Source organism: Mobula hypostoma, chromosome 7 (assembly GCF_963921235.1).
Source record: "Mobula hypostoma chromosome 7, sMobHyp1.1, whole genome shotgun sequence".
In the NCBI taxonomy this organism is placed as follows: Eukaryota; Metazoa; Chordata; class Chondrichthyes; order Myliobatiformes; family Myliobatidae; genus Mobula; species Mobula hypostoma.
Window position 1 is genome coordinate 74,503,026 of NC_086103.1, and position 16,911 is coordinate 74,519,936.

General features: G+C 42.5%; 1 protein-coding gene across 2 annotated transcripts in view; it reads right to left on the reverse strand.

The window, feature by feature from the left end:
* Positions 1-13,419: 13,419 nt before the first annotated feature.
* LOC134349389 (semaphorin-4C-like) overlaps positions 13,420-16,911 on the reverse strand; it is an 82,017-nt gene continuing 78,525 nt past the window's right edge. Inside the window, exon 14 of one of the 2 annotated variants that reach the window (XM_063053612.1) lies at positions 13,420-15,754. In XM_063053612.1, the coding sequence (XP_062909682.1) occupies positions 15,432-15,754 (323 nt within the window). In that variant the 3' untranslated portion in view covers positions 13,420-15,431. The remainder of the gene's footprint in view (positions 15,755-16,911) is intronic. The other variant, XM_063053613.1, reaches the window with a different exon arrangement.

Sequence of the window (16,911 nt, forward strand, 5' to 3'; positions counted from 1 at the left end):
GGTGCCACCTCATTCACCATCCGGTGGATAAACGTTCCGCAAAAGCATATTACAGTCAGTACGTTACATTTCTTCTCAACTGCAGCGGTATAAATATATTTATATTTACCTTATGGCTCAATCTTCAGCGCATAATCATAAAATTATGTAAAAAAGCAAGAATTCTGTAATAGTCGGTAAAATGGCACCGTGTATGCGAAGGGCATTTACACCCGCAGCGTTTGAAACTATGAAGTATTCAGAAAGCGCAAGGTCTTTATTTTAGATTCTACATCTGCTACAATAACTTACACAGTGAACGTTTACATGAGAAGTTGGTGTAAGTGTGGCCGACATTTCACGTGACATTTTCTCCACTGTATGACGTGTGTAACTTATGTATAATTTATATACTGTGTTTTGTATCTATATGACTGCAACCAAGTTTCACATTTCACTGTTCCCTGCTGTATTTGGGCATATGTTAAATGTAACGGAAATATCAGCTTATATGTTACTAATATCCTATGCTATCGTTTTGCCACAACTTTGTATATCTGTGTTAGATACCGTAGTTGGTAGGATCTTGAGAACATGACACTGATTTGAATGGCTTAGAAACACATTTGTTTAACCTGTTACTTTGTTTTTAAGGAAAAATAGAGCAAACTACTAGAGGAAATCAACAGGTCAAGCTGATTTTACCTGTAGAGGTAAATGGATAGTCAAAGTTTCAGGTCCAAAATGAGCCTTCTCAGTTGCTACTCAACCTGCTGCATTTCTCCAGCAGTTTGTATGCTGCTTTGGATGACAGCATCTGAAATCTCTTTTGTCCTAGCTTTATTCCTAATGTTTATAGGAAAGAACACAGAAACACCATGTATTTCTCACAACATCCAATATTTTCCTGTATAGAGTCAGAAAGTACTGAAACAGGCGTTTCAGCCAATCATGCCATGCCAACATGATCTTCTGTCTAGTCCTCTCTACCCACATGTGTACCATACCCCTCCATACTCCTCTCATTCATGTACCTATCCAAACTTCTCTTAAATGTCACAATTGAACCCACATCTACCAGCTCCACTGGCAACTCATTCCACACTCACACCATCCTTGAGTGAAGACATTTTCCCTCAAATTTCCCTTAAGGATTTCACCTTTCACCCTAAGCCTTTGGCCTCTAGTTCTTGTCCCACTCAAGCTGAGGGGGAAAAGCCTGTGTGCATTTTTCTTATCTACAGTATACCCTTCTTGAAAGAGACTAGTGTAGAAATTGCAGGGGCCCTGGCAGAAATATTTAAAATGTCCTTAGCCACAGGTATGGTGCTGGAGGATTGGAGGGTAGCTCATGTTGTTCCGTTGCTTTAAAAAGGCTCCAAAAGTAAACCAGGTAATTACAGGCCGGTGAGCCTGACATCAGTAGTAGGTAAATTATTGGAAGGTATTCTGAGAGATCGGATATACAGGGGCTGATTAAGGATAGTCAGCATGGCTTTGTGCGTGGTAGATCGTGTTTAATGAATCTTGTAGAGTTTTTCAAGGAGGTTACCAAGAAAGTAGACAAAGGAAAGGCTGTGGATGTTGTCTACATGGACTTTAGTAAGGCCTTTGACAAGATCCCACATGAGGGGTTAGTTCAGAAGGTTCAGGCACTAGGTATCTGTGGAGAGATTGTAAACTGGATTCGCAATTGGCTGTGTGGGAGAAGACAGAGAGTGGTAGTGGATGATTGCTTATCAGTCTGGAGGCCTGTGACTAGTGGTGTGCCTCAAGGATCTGTGCTGGGACCATTGTTGTTTGTTGTCTATATCAATTTGATCTGAATAATAAGGTGGTAAATTGGATCAGCAAGTTTGCTGATGACACTATGATTGGAGGCATTGTGGACAGCGAGGAAGGCTTTCAAAGCTTGCAGAGGGATCTGGACCAACTGGAAAAATGGGCCAGAAAATGGCAGATGGAATTTAATGCAGACAAGTGTGAGGTGTTGTATTTTGGAAGGACAAATCAAGGTAGGACATACACAGTAAATGGTAGGGCACTGAGGAATGCGGAGGAACAAAGAGAGCTGGGAGTTCAGATACATAATTCCCTGAAAGTGGTGTCACAGGTAGACAGGGTTGTAAAGAAGGCTTTTGGCATCCTGGCATTCATAAATCGAAGTATTGAGTATAGGAGTTGGGATGTTATGGGGAGGTTGTATAAGACATTAGTGAGGCCAAATTTGGAGTATTGTGTACAGTTCTGGTCACCTAACTATAGGAAGGATATCAGTAAGATTGAAAGCGTGCAGAGAAGATTTACTAGGATGTTGCCAGGTCTTCAGGAGTTGAATTACAGGGAAAGATAGAACAGGTTAGGACTTTATTCCTTAGAGCGTAGAAGAATGAGGGGAGATTTGATAAAGGTTTACAAAATTATGAGGGGTATAGACAGAGTAAATGTGAATAGGCTCTTTCCACTTAGATTAGGTGAGATAAATATGAGAGGATATGGCTTTAGGGTGAAAGGGGAAAGGTTTAGGGGGAACATTAGGGGGAACTTCTTCACTCAGAGAGTGGTGGGAGCATGGAACAGGCTGCCACCTGACGTGGTAAATGTGGGCTCACTTAAGTTTTAAGAATAAATTGGATAGGTACATGGATGGGAGAGGTCTGGAGGGTTATGGGCTGGATGCAGGTCAAAGGGACTAGTGGAATAATGTTTCAGCACAGACTAGAAGCCAAATGGCCTGTTTTCTGTGCTGCAGTGTTCTATGGTTCTACAATTTTGTATACCTTTACAAGATACCCCTCATTCACCTATGCTCCGAGTTATAAAGTCCTCATCGATTCAACCATTCCCTATAACTCAGGGCCATAACTCCCAGCAACATCCTTGTAAATTTTATCAAAACTCACTCAAGCTTATTGATATCTTTCCCACAAGTACTTAACCAGGCTGCACTCAATACTCCAAATTCAGCCACACCAAAGTTTTGTACAATTCAGAATCGGAATTAGAATCAGGCTTATTATCAGTAATATATGACACCAAATTTGTGGCTTTGCAACAGCAGTACGATGCAATAGTATTACTAACTTATGTTGTGAAATTTGTTTTGCAGCAGCAGTACATGCAATACTTAGTAAAGCTACCATCAGAAATAGATGTATAAAAGTGGTGCGATAAGAGAGAAACTAGTGAGGTAGTGTTCATGGATTCATGAATTGCTCAGTAACCTGATAGTGGAGTGGAAGAAGCTGTTCCTAAATCGTTTAATGATGGATTCTGCCTTCTTGAAACGTCGCCTTTTGAACATGTCCTTGATAGTAGGGAGGCCTGTGCCCATGATGGAACGAGCTGTGTTTATAACCCTCTACAGCTTTTTCTGATCCTGGCCATTGGCACGTTTGTATCAGGCAGTGATGCAATTAGTCAGAATGCTCCTCTCAGTACACCTGTAGAAAATTACTAGAGTTTTTGGTGGCATACCAAATATCCTCAACTGACTTATTTACTTGGGGCCTTAGCTCCCAGTGGACAACCTCCCACCTGCATCATCCTCTGGAGTCAATGGTACAGTTGGAGTTCAAACAGCAATGCACACACTGTGGTCTGTCTGTCAGGTGGTCCATTATCCGGGATACAATGGAAGGGCCGATCTGCATTGAACTGAGCTTCTCCCCCAGCAATAAGGGTTGTATGCTGTTGATGGCACTTGAGAAGTCAGAAAACACGATCCTCACAGTGGCAGTTTCAGATCCAAATGGCAGTTTGCTCTGTTCAGTAGGTAGATGGCAGCGCTGTCAACTCCAATGTACTCCTGGTGGGCAAACTGTAGGGGATTGAGGGCTAATGTGACCAGGGCTCAGAGGTGAGCCAGGACCAGCCTCTCTAGGGTCTTCATGATGTGTGAGGCCAGGGCCACTGGACAGTAGTCACTCAAGACTTTTGGTTGGCCCTTCTTTGGTACTAGGACCACACATGGTGTTTTCCACACAGTCGGGACCCTTTCCAGGCTGAGACTCAGATTGAAAATGTGCTGGAGAACTCCACACAGCTGCTCAGCGCACTTCTTCAGGACCACGGGGTTCACACATTCAGGTCGGTGCTGGATCCCAAGAGACGCAGTCTAGAATGCTTCCAAGATGGCTTTTTACAGCAGCTTGTAGCTGGGCCCACTGCAGAAACAGCAATTCTGGATTGTGTGTTATGTAATGACCCAACTTTTGAGTAGGAAGCTTAAGGTAAAGTAGACCTCAGGAGACAGTGATCACAATGTACTTCGCCATGTATTCAACATGAGCCTGAGGCTCTGGAGGGTTCCTGTACAGTGGAAGACATCCTGCCTCGTGCCTGTGCTGAAGACGCCGCGCCCCAGCGGCCTCAATGACTACAGACCGGTGGCATTGACCTCCCACATCAAGAAGACCCTGGAGAGACTTGTTCTGGAGCTGCTCCAGCCTATGATCAGGCCACACTTAGATCCCCTCCAGTTCGCCTACCAGCCCTGACTAGGAGTTGAGGATGCCATTGTCTACCTGCTGAACCGTGTCTACGCCCACCTGGACAAGCCAGCAAGTACTGTGAGGGTCATGTTTTTTGACTTCTCCCGTGCGTTCAACACCATCCACCCTGCTCTGCTGGGGGAGAAGCTGACAGCGATGCAGGTGGATGCTTCCCTGGTATCATGGATTCTTGATTACCTGACTGGCAGACCACAGTACGTGTGCTTGCAACACTGTGTGTTCGACAGAGTGATCAGCAGCACTGGGGTTCCCCAGGGGACTGTCTTGTCTCCCTTTCTCTTCACCATTTACACCTCGGACTTCAACTACTGCACAGAGTCTTGTCATCTTCAGAAGTTTTCGGATGACTCTAATTGGATGCATCAGCAAGGGAGATGAGGTTGAGTACAGGGCTATGGTAGGAAACTTTGTCATATGGTGTGAGCAGAATTATCTGCAGCTTAATGTGGAAAAGACTAAGGAGCTGGTGGTAGACCTGAGGAGAGCTAAGGTACTGGTGACCCCTGTTTCCATGCAGGGGGTCAGTGTGGACATGGTGGAGGATTACAAATACCTGGGGATACGAATTGACAATAAACCGGACTGGTCTAAGAACACTGAGGCTGTCTACAAGAAGGGTCAGAGCTGTCTCTATTTCCTGAGGAGACTGAGGTCCTTTAACATCTGTCGGACGATGCTGAGGATGTTCTACGAGTCTGTGGTGGCCACTGCTATCATGTTTGCTGTTGTGTGCTGGGGCAGCAGGCTGAGGGTAGCAGACACCAGCAGAATCAACAAACTCATTAGTAAGGCCAGTGATGTTGTGGGGATGGAACTGGACTCTCTCACGGTGGTGTCTGTAAAGAGGATGCTGTCTAGGTTGCATGTCATCTTGATCAATGTCTCCCATCCACTACATAATGTACTGGGTGGGCACAGGAGTACATTCAGCCAGAGACTCATTCCTCCGAGGTGCAGCACAGAGCGTCATAGGAAGTTATTCCTGCCTGTGGCCATCAAACTTTACAACTCCTCCCTTGGAGGGTCAGACACGCTGAGCCAATAGGCTGGTCCTGGACTTATTTCATAATTTATTGGCATAATTTACATATTACTATTTAACTATTTATGGTTTCTATTACTATTATTTATGGTGCAACTGTAACAAAAACCAATTTCCCCCGGGGTCAATAAAGTATGACTATGACTATGAATTCACCCTGCAGTTTGAAAAGAAGAAGCTAAAATTGGATGTATCAATATTACAGTGAAGTAAAGTGAATTACAGAGGCTTGGGAGAGGAGCTGGCCAAAATTGATTGGAAGGGGACACTAGCGGGGATGATGGCAGAACAGGAATGGCTGGAGTTTCTGGAAGCAATTCAGAAGGACAGGAAAAATGCATTCCAAAGATGAAGAAGTATTCTAAATGGCGGATGAGGCAACCATGGCCAACAAGAAAAAAATCAAAGACAGCAAAAGAAGCGAAAGAGAGGACAGATAATATTTCAAAAATTAATGGGAAGATAGAAGATTGGGAAGCTTTTATAAACTAGCAGGAAACAACTAAAAATGCCATGAAGAGAGAAAACATGAAAGGTGAAGGTAAGCTAGCCACTAATAGAAAATAGGATACAAAAAAGATTTGTCAGATATATAAAGAGTAGAAGAGAGACAACTGTGGCTATTGGACTGCTGGAAAATGAAGCAGGAGAGGTAGAAATGGGGTCAATAAAATGGCAGATGAACTTAATAAGTATTTTACTTCAGTGTTCAATGTGGAAGGCACAAACAGAATACCAGAAAGGCAAGAGTGTCAGGGGGCAGAAGTGAGTGTCGATGCTATTACTAAGGAGAAGGTGCTTGAGAAGATGAAAAGTCTGAAGGTAGTTAAGTCACCTGGACTAAAGTGGACTACACACCAGGGTTCTGAAAGAGATGGCTGTAAAGATTGTGGAGGCATTAGTAATGATCTTTCAAGTATCACTAGATTCTGGAATGGTTCCAGAGGACTGGAAAATTGTAAATATCACCTCACTCTTTTTAAGAAGGGAGGGAGGCAGAAGAAAGGAAATTATAGGCCAATTAGCCTGATTTCAGTGTTTGAAAAGATGTTCATCTATTATTAAGGATGAAGTTTTAGGATACATGGAGGCACATGACAAAATAGGTCAAAGTCAGCAAGGTTTCCTGAAGGGGAAATCTTACCTGCCATATCTGTTGAAATTAGAACATAGAAATCTACAGCACATTACAAGCCCTTCGGCCCACAATGTTGTACCAACTATGTAACCTACTCTAGAAACTGCCTAGAATAAATTCTATGAGGAAATAACAGGCAGGATAGACAAGTAGAGTCACTGGATGTTGTTTATTTGGATATTAAGAAGGCCTTTGACAAGGTGCCACACATGAGGCTAGTTAACAAGGTATAGTTAACACCCCATGGTATTTCAGGAAAGATATTAGCATAGATAGAAGATTGGCTAACTGCCAGAAGCCAAAGATTGGGAATAATGGGAGCCTTTTCTGGGTGGCTGCTGTTGACTAGTGGTGTTCCACAGTCTTTGGTGTTGGGACTGCTTCTTTTCACATTATATGTCAATGATTTGGGTGAAGGAATTGATGGCTTTGTGGCTAAGTTTGTGGGTGATACGAGGATAGTTGGACAGATGGTGTTGAGGAAGCAGGGTGTCTGTAGAAGGAGGTTCCCATCTTGGGTTCCACAGACTCCTGACTGAGTGGTATTGGTCCATGGTGTAAAAAAGGTTGGAAACCCCAGGCTTGGAAAGATTGGGAGAATGGGCAAAGAAGTGACAGATGGAATATAGTGTAGTGAAGTGCATAGTCATGCACTTTGGTAGAAGGAATAAAGGTGTGGACTATTTTCTAAATGGGGGGGGGGGGTCATGCAGGATTCCCGAAAGGTTAACTTGCAGGTTGAGTTGGTGATAAGAAAGGCAAATGCAACGTTAGCATTCATTTTGAGAGGAGTAGAATGCAAAAGCAAGAATGCAATGCTGAAGCATTATAAGGTATTGGTCAGACTCCACTTTGAGTATTGTGAGCAACTTTGGGCCCTTGTTCAAAGGAAAGATGTGTTGGCAGTGAAGAGGGTCTAGAGGACATTCACAAGAGTGACACCAGTATGAAAGGGTTAATATATGAGGAGCATTTGATGGCTCTGGGCCCGTACTTACTGGAATTTAGAAGAATGAGGGGAACTCATTGAATCCTATTGAATGTTGAAAAGTTTAGAAAGAGTGAACGTGGAGAGGATCTTTCCTGTAGTGGAGGAATCTAGGACCAGCAGGTTCAGCCTCAGAATGGAGGATGAGGTTTCAGGGTACTTGGAGACTAATGATAAAGTAAGTTAAAGTCAGCATGGTTTCTGTAAAGGGAAATCTTGCCTGACAAATCTGTTAAGAGTTCTTCGAGGAAGAACAGGGTAGAGAAAGGAGAGGCAGTCGATGTCTTTTAATTGGATTTTCAGAAGGCATTTGATTAGGTGCTGCACATGAGGCTGCTTAACAAGGTAAAATCCTATGGCGTTACAGGAAGGATACTTGCATGGATAGAGGAATGGCTGACAGGCACGAGGCAGTGAGTGGGAATAAAGGGGGCCTGTTCTGGTTGACTGCCAGTGACTATCAGTGTCTCTCAGGGGTCAGTATTGGGACCGCTATTTTTCATTGATTGTCAGTGATTTAGATAATGGAATTAATGGCTTTGTGGCAAAGTTTACAGATGATATTAAGATAGATGGAGTGATAGGTAGTGTTGAGGAAGCAACGCGATTGCAGCAAGATTTAGACAAATTGGAAGAATGGGCAAAGATGTGGCAGATGGAATACAGTGTTGGGAAATGTATGATAATGCATTTTGGTAAAAGGAACAATAGTGTGGACTGTTATCTAAATGAGGAAAAATTCAAACATCGGAGATGCAGAGGGACTTAGGAGTCCTTGTGCAAGACTCCCAGAAGAATAATTTACAGGTTGATTCTGTGGTAAAGAAGGCAAATGCAATGTTGGCATTTATTTCAAGGGGAATAGAATATAAAAGCAAGGAGATAATGTGGAGGCTTTATAAGACACTGGTCAGGTCGCACTTGGAGTATCGTCAACAGTTTTGGGCCCCATATCTCAGAAAGGATGTGTTGCCATTGGAGAGAGTTCAGAGGAGGTTCATGAGGATAAATCCGGGAATGAAAGGGTTAACATATGAAGAGCGTTTGGCAGCTTTGGGCCTGTAGTCCCTGGAATTTAGAAGAATGCAGAGGGTTGTCATTGAAACCTACCGAACATTGTAAGGACTAGATAGGGTGGATATGGAGAGGCTGTTTCGTAAGGTGGGTGTATCTAGAACTAGAGGGCACAGACTCATAATTGAGGGGTGACCTTTTAGAACAGAGGTAAGGAGGAATTTTTTTTTTAGCTAGAGGGTAGTGAATCAGAAATGCTCTGCCACAGATTGCAGTGGAGGACAAGTCCATGGGTATATTTAAGGTGAAAGTTGATAGTTTCCTGATTGGTCAGGGCATTCAAAGATACGGCGAGAAGGCAGATGTGTGGGGTTGAGTGGGATCCGGGATCAGCTGTGATAGAATGGCGAGCAGACTTGATGGGCTAAATGGCCTAATTCTTATGGTCTCATAGCATGGAAACAAGCCCTTCAGCCCAACTTATCTGTCCTGACCAAGATGCCCATCTAAGCTAGTCCTGTTTGCCCACATTTATCCCATAGCCTCTAAACCATGAGTTCCCAGCCCTTTTTAATGCCATGGAGTCCTACCATTAACTGAGGGGTCTGTGGAACCCAGGTTGAGGCCCCCTGCTCGACAACCTTTCCTATACAATAATTCTGATTGTTATCGTGCCTGCTTCAGCCACTTCCTCTGGCAGCTCAGTTATATACACCCCACCCTCCATGTGAAAAGGATGCCCCCTCACCCCCCCGTCCTTATCCTCTCACCTTAAACCTATGTGCTGTAGTTTCTGATCCCATTTCCCTTGTGTGCTTTCACCCTACATATGTTCCTCATGATCTTGTACAACTCTAGAAGGCCATCCCTCAGTCTGCTATGCTCCAATCAATAAAGCCCTAGCCTGACCAGCCCCTCCCTATACCTTAGGCGCTCGTCCTCATATATCTTCTTCAAGCTCTTTCCAGCTTAATGATGTCTTTCCTCATATAGGATGTCCAAAAGTGTGTACAATATTCTAGGTGCGGCCTCACCAATATCTTGTACAACTGCAACTAACATCCCAGCTCTCATATTTAATGCCCCGACCAATGAATGCCAGTGTAACAGTCTCCGGGTATTTGTCCAAAAACACCACCTTTCACTGTCCTATCACCCTGAGTCTCCGGGTATTTGTCCAAAAACACCACCTTTCACTGTCCTATCACCCTGAATCTCCGGGTATTTATCCATAAACACCACCTTTCACTGTCCTATCACCCTGAGTCTCCGGGTATTTATCCCAAAACACCACCTTTCACTGTCCTATCACCCTGCGTCTCCAGGTATTTATCCAAAACCACCACCTTTTACTGTCCTATCACCCCGAGTCTCCGGGTATTTATCCAAAACCACCACTTTTCACTGTCCTATCACCCCGAGTCTCCAGGTATTTATCCAAAAACACCACCTTTCACTGTCCTATCACCCTGAGTCTCCGGGTATTTATCCAAAAACACCACCTTTCACTGTCCTATCACCCCGAGTCTCCGGGTATTTATCCAAAAACACCACCTTTTTGCCTAGGAATCCAATATTCAAATACATAGAGGCTTTTGAAGATTTTGGGTTTTGATTTCTAGCCCCAATAGGAGCTAAAATTCATAAAATTTTTCATTATAACAACTATTTCAAAGGGGGAAGACAGATGCTTGGCATTACTGGAAGATAGGTCAGCAAGGGCCTAAGTTGATGCTGTGGGTTTTTGTAACTGGAGAAGGAAGCAGAAAAAGTGGATGAGGAGGTCATTAAAGATGATAGTAAATGAAGACAATTCTAATTATCATTTAAGTGAATAACCTTGCTAAGGAAATTTTAAGTCATTGCACAAAGACAAAACTTCAGATAATAACAGCTTAAGTGTGTAATATTGTTGAGTTAAACGTTGGATCTGTTTATTGCTCAATAAAGTGCTGAGATTGGGCATCTAATGGTTCTGGGATAGAGGCTGGTGTCACAATAGAAATGAGTATTGTGAGCCATTACAGAGAAGCTGATCTGATTGCAATGGACTATGTTGTTATGGGCTGAGAATGTGGTTCTGGTGCAGACTGAGGACATTTGTGCTTAGTTTAACTGTTCCTTTGGTCCCATTGTCTGTTTGCTTATGACACAAGATTCAGAATTTATAGAAATTTGCTGATTGTGTTATTTATCTTTGAATTTAACTTGTTTTTCGTAAACACACACTAGTTTATCACAAGGACATAGCTAACTAAGAAACACCAGTTTCTTAGTTACTTATAGGCAATTTAATTCAGGTAATGGAACACAAATGCTCTAACCATCTGCCATGTGTGGGAGCTCAGCCCACTGTAACTAGCTGTAATGAGTTTGGTGAAAACTAAAAAATAATGTTCAGACATGTTAAATTATTTTACTTGTGAAGATCTCGATTAGTAATTTTTGATTCAAATGCACCACCCACTAGCAAAAACAAGCCATTGCAAGTGAAAGTTATTCAAATGTTTGGAATTGTTGGGCATTGGTAGATATTCAAAAGATACTTCTTTTTTCTCTCTGAATTCACTGCCAAAAGCATCAGTAGGCACAGGTTAACGTTAATTATTATTGGCTGCTTGTCGCAAATTGGAAATAATTCACTTTGTCGTCTAAATAATAATCCACCCGAAGGCCAGACAGAAACAATCATAACCCTGCAAGTCCTAAGTTTGCATCGTCTGATTCCTGTCAAAGTATGTGGATGTATGCCATTGTGGCAGGCAAACCTATTAAATTAAACAAATAAATTTCAGTCACAGACATCTGACACATATGATGAAGAATCCTAGTAGAATTCTGAGGGGAAAATGCAGTAATTGCATTAATTGTCTTAATTTCTGGATATATCTTAAAAACTAGAACTATACATCTGAACACTGCCACAGAAATTATCATTATACATCTGTACACTGTCATAAAAATTACAGTTATAGTTTTGTGGCTGCATTCACCTCAAAAGTCATGTCTAAAGCTATTTAAGTAAGTGTGTTCCTTTGAATACCTGACATGTTTCATAATAACATTCATTTTCAGGGAGCAGGTTACATTGAAATGGAAAGCATTTTTGTATTTGACACATGGTGCCGAGTTTGGAAAGCACTGCAAAAGCTCAGCTTTGCATATTTATACTCCTGTACAGTATTACATTAAATAAAATAACTGTTGCTTCACCGGTTGAATTTTGATCTGACTGTTGTGGAGGATTATGAGACAGAAAGTGGTACCTTTCAGGAAGTTCATAGTGGCAGGGGTTCTGTTTTATCAGAGGCTTCCTGTTGTTTACTTAGTCGCTGAACAGGAGATTGTGCAACTGAATTCCTCCCACGGAAAAGGTGAGCAGTTCTGAAATCAATTTGAAAAACTGTAGAGTGTGTGAATGTGGGTATACCTTTAAGAACATGAGGGCTACCTACTTTCATCAAAGGAATGTTTTGTTGGTTGCTCTCTCAGTGGGAGTTGTTGCAGTGATCAGTATGGGAGGCAACGCTATGCACCAGTTGAGGACTGTCCATTTGGAGGGAAATGTGAAACCTGGGCAAATAAACGAGTGCAGAACCTCCCAAGAAGGCAAGGAACACCACAGGCATAGGTTGGGTGCCAAAGGGATTGCAAAAGATCAAGTGATCTCACCAAGCCTAGGGCTGTAAAGGAGTTGCATTGCTGTCAATGGGAAGATGATATTCCCACAAGTGGTGTAGTTGCCCAAGTAGGTAACATCAGCAAAGAATTTGCCTCTCCTGATATTAACAATGTATGAGGAGCATATTTGAACTTAGGGATTTGCAGTTTTTCTGTTTGCCTGCCAGAAAGACATGTGCACGTTTTCCCTTCTTTCTGGGGCAAAACAAACACTGCATCACAGTAACAGGCGTAGATTGCTGGAGGAATACAGCAGATCAGGCAGCATCTATGGAGAGGGAAAAACAGTTACTGTTTCAGGCCAAGACTGTTACTCCTTTCCATAGATGCTGCCTGACTTGATGAGTTCCTCCAGCATTTTGTGTGAGTTGCTGAATAATTCCAGCACCTGCAGAATCTCTTGTGTTTATGATTTACTGCATTGCAGTGGTGGGGAATTATTGAGCAGATGACTATCATGGAGTCCTCTGTAGGGGCTACCACAGGGGGCAAAGTTATGGAGCAAAATATAAAGCAAATTCACACATTGAAGGGCTAGCTGTTTTTCACTAGGTAGAGTTCAGAGTAGAATTTGGATAATAATTTGCCATCCTTCGAATAGCAGGGATGTTTGCAGTCCTCGGTAGCAAGCAGATTGGAAATGGATCTAGATTTGTTTTAATGGTACAAGATACCTCGTTCCACAGAGTGCGAAGAGAATGCTTGGCCCACTGCAAGAATCTATCAATGAGGTATGAAGCTCAGCACGGTGTTTGATAATTTAAATATGTATATAGATGTTGGGTTTTATGAGTTTCTGAGAAATATGGTATATATGAAAGATACATTGATATATAAAGAGCTTAACTCATGCAAAGCAGCATTTTCTAACTGTATGTGCCCACACTATGGAACAGGCAGCTTCTCCAGAGTGATATAAAGTGTCTTTGAATGTTCTACACTGAAAATGTATCATCAGCATACGGAGAGCAAATGGTCACATGTTAAATTCTTAGCTGTATTCCCTCTGTTAATTGTGAAAAAGAAACAAAAAAAAACCAAAAGAAATGTAATTCCTGTGCAAAATAACATTTACTTTACTACAATGAGATAATTCCTTAACTCCTGAATCACTACCAGGTTGAATGTAAAGAAAAGGTAATGGTCACATCTTAGCTGAATGCAAAATGCAGTTGAAACATTGTCCAGGATCTCATTTGATCCTCTCCACTTGTAACCAACAAGATACAGTAAAGTTTATCTGTTCCGGTGTATCTGCCATAGCCATCTTTATGTAGAGTCTATATTCTTTCGGCAAGTTACTTGTAAATCTCATGGCTTGAGCAGCTTTACTATCCCAGTGCGTACCATCTAATCGCAATCACACAGCTCAGTATCTCCTGGCACACATCCATAAACAATCCCTGCGAAGCAGGATCACAGATGATATTCGATGTTCTCCTTCATTAACTAGCACTCTGAACACTATGTCTTTTCATCTTTCTATTATTCATTCATTTGCAAAGATGTGGGAGGATAATTGGTTATTTGTAAGAATATACAGTTATTTATTAAAGTAATTTTATTTTACAAAGCAGTATCTTTTATCCTCTATGTGCCTCATTCTCTCCAGGTGGGCAATATCTCATCAGAGGCAAGCAAAGACATTCTACTCTGAGGGAGCACACAGAGAGAAACTGATGACATACTACACTTGTTAAATTAGTACCAACCAATCTTATACCTTCTTTCCTTATGAAGGGGAGGGAGGGAACGTCAACTTAGACCATGAGAGGCCTGCGTCGGGAATTTTCATGCCTTACAAGGCGCAGATTGGAAGTCTGTGTGGGGTGCCACTCCTTGCACAGACACTAGAGCAATGTGTGATTAAGTGCCTTGCTCAAGGGCACAAACACGCTGCCACAGCTGAGGCTTGAACTAGCGACCTTCAGATCACTAGACGAACGCCTTAACCACTTGGCCACGTGCCCAACACTTATGAAAAGATCCTACTTCTAAATGTAACATGGAAGTGCAGGCAAATTTGACAAAATGTGGAATTGTCAGTATACATATATTTTCCATGAAAATTAAATTTGGAGTGCTTTTGGTCAGACAATAAATAAATATGGTTTTTAAGTAACTGCAACAAATGTCAAGTTATAAGCTTAATGTACAATAAATAAATTATAAAAAAAAGCTTATTATTTTTCCAGTGCTAAACAAGAGGAATCATCGTCTTAAAGTCAATAGCTATAATCAGCCTTACTGTTAAAAAGTACAATGTAACCGTGTCAATTGTGCTCATGTGCACATAAAATCTAGATAAACTTCCTTTAAAGGGCATATTGATAGAACAGTACCAAGTTTCTATGCTTTGTTTAAACAAAAATACTAGAACACACTACATCAACAGGTACGTGGTGTCATTCATAAGTAAGGCACTTAGTTTCTTCTTTCCGAGAAGAATTTTATATTCACATTATTTTCGTGTGATCTAATCTTTGCAAAAAAGATTGGTCAATTCTATTCTTTCCACGTATCTTTGGGTGAAGCTGACTAGTCAGACTCTGTTTAAGGGAGAAAGAAGCCCCTATGACTTTCATACTCCAGTGTCCTTTAAGTTCAAAGTTTGACAGTCAACCAAACAGCTGACTGCAAAACAAGCACCTGGATGCAACTCACCAGACTAAAAGACTGCACCAGCTTTGCTGCCAGCAAGTTAGGCTGTGGCTCCAGAGGAGCCCTGAGGTATTCTGCATTAGTAGCGGTACAGATTTGAGCCTTCTAGAAAATTGTCATGTGGAATAATTTTCATTAAAGAGGGACTGTTTAAGTTGACCCTTCAGACATTTAGTTTTAGGCTTGGAAAAGTTCAGCCAACTGCCCCATCAGTGTTGACTGGGCAGTACTGATATAATGTCCATTTTACCATCCTGATTGTGGCAGAGGAAGGTACTTGAAATGAACTCTGTCAGTTGTGCTCAAATGTTCCTCGGTTGTGACAAACAACCTTGTTATCAAGGTTAGTCATTCTAGTCTCCAGAGAGAAGGTAATGTTCAGTTAATTGGATAGACTGTAATGAACAGCTAAAATTAAGTCTTCCTAGAGTTCACAATAAAGAAGACAACTACAGCAACAAATGCAACAGGCAATATCAACACTATCAACGCCATCCGTGATCGCCTGGATATGAGATGATAGGACGCTACCATCTGACGGATACCATTTTCATGGCAATAACAGTCATAGTTGCCGAGTACATTCTCTGTCACTAGCAGTCCTGAACTATAGAAATCAACCGTAATGTTCTTGTTGGGAGTCAGCCATTCACAGTGGGCCTTCGAAGAGGAGGGCTTGCAGTTGAGCACCACATCTGAACGGTGATCGATGACCAGAACAATTTCTTCTGCAGCTTCTAAAATGGATGAAAATATTAGCAAAGCAAACTTGAAGATGGGGAAAAAAATTAAAATATTAAGAACAAACAAGGGAAAATCTACTGATGCTGGAAATCCAAGCAACACAAGCAAGATACTGGAGGAACTCAGTAGGCCAGGCAGCACCTATGGAGAAGAGTAAACAGTCGATATTTCAGGCTGAGATCCTTCAACAGGATTAAAGAAAAAAAGCGGAGAAGTCAGAGTAAGAAGGTGGGGGGAGCGGAGGCAGAAATAGTTAGGTGATAGGTGAAACCAGGAGGTGGGAAAAGTGAAATAAAGAGCTGGAAAGTCAATTGGTGAAAGAGATAAAGGGCTAGAGAAGTGGGTATCTGATAGGAGAGGACAAAAGGCATGGAAGAAAGGGAAGTGGGAGGAGCACCAGGGAGGTGATGGACAGGTAAGCTGATAAGGTGATAGAGGGAAATAAGCATGTGGAATGGTGACAGGGGGCCATTACCGGAAGTTTGAGAAAATTATGTTCATGCCATCACGTTGGAGGCTACCCAGACAGAATATAAGGTGTTGCTCCTCCAACCCGAGCGTGATTTCATCGCGGCAATAGATGAAGCCATGGACTGACGTGTCAAAATAGGAATGGGAATGGGAAGTGGAATTAAAATGAGTGGCTACTGGGAAATCCCGCTTTTTCTGGTGGACAGAGCATAGATGCTCAGCGAAGCGGTCTCCCAATCTACGTCGTGTTTCACCGATATGCAAGAAGCCACACCAGGAGCACTGGATACAGTAGATGATCCCAATGGACTCACAGGTGTAGTGTTGCCTCACCTGGAAGGACTGTTTGGGGCTCTGAATGGCAGTGAGGGAGGAGTTGTTGGAGCAGGTGTAGCACTTGTTCCCCTTGCAAGGGTAAGTGCCAGGAGGGAGATCATTGGGGAGGGACGAATGGATAAGGGAGTCGCATAGGGAGCGATCCCTGTGGAAAGCAGAAAATGGAGGCGAGCGAAAGTTGTGCTTGTTGGTGGGTTCCCATTGGAGATGGCGGAAGTTACGGAGAATTATGTGCTGGATGCGTAGGCTGGTGGGGTGGTGGGAGAGAAGAAGAGGAACCCTACCTCTGGCAGGGTGGCAGGAAGATGGGATAAGGGTAGATGTGCATGAAATGGAAGCGATG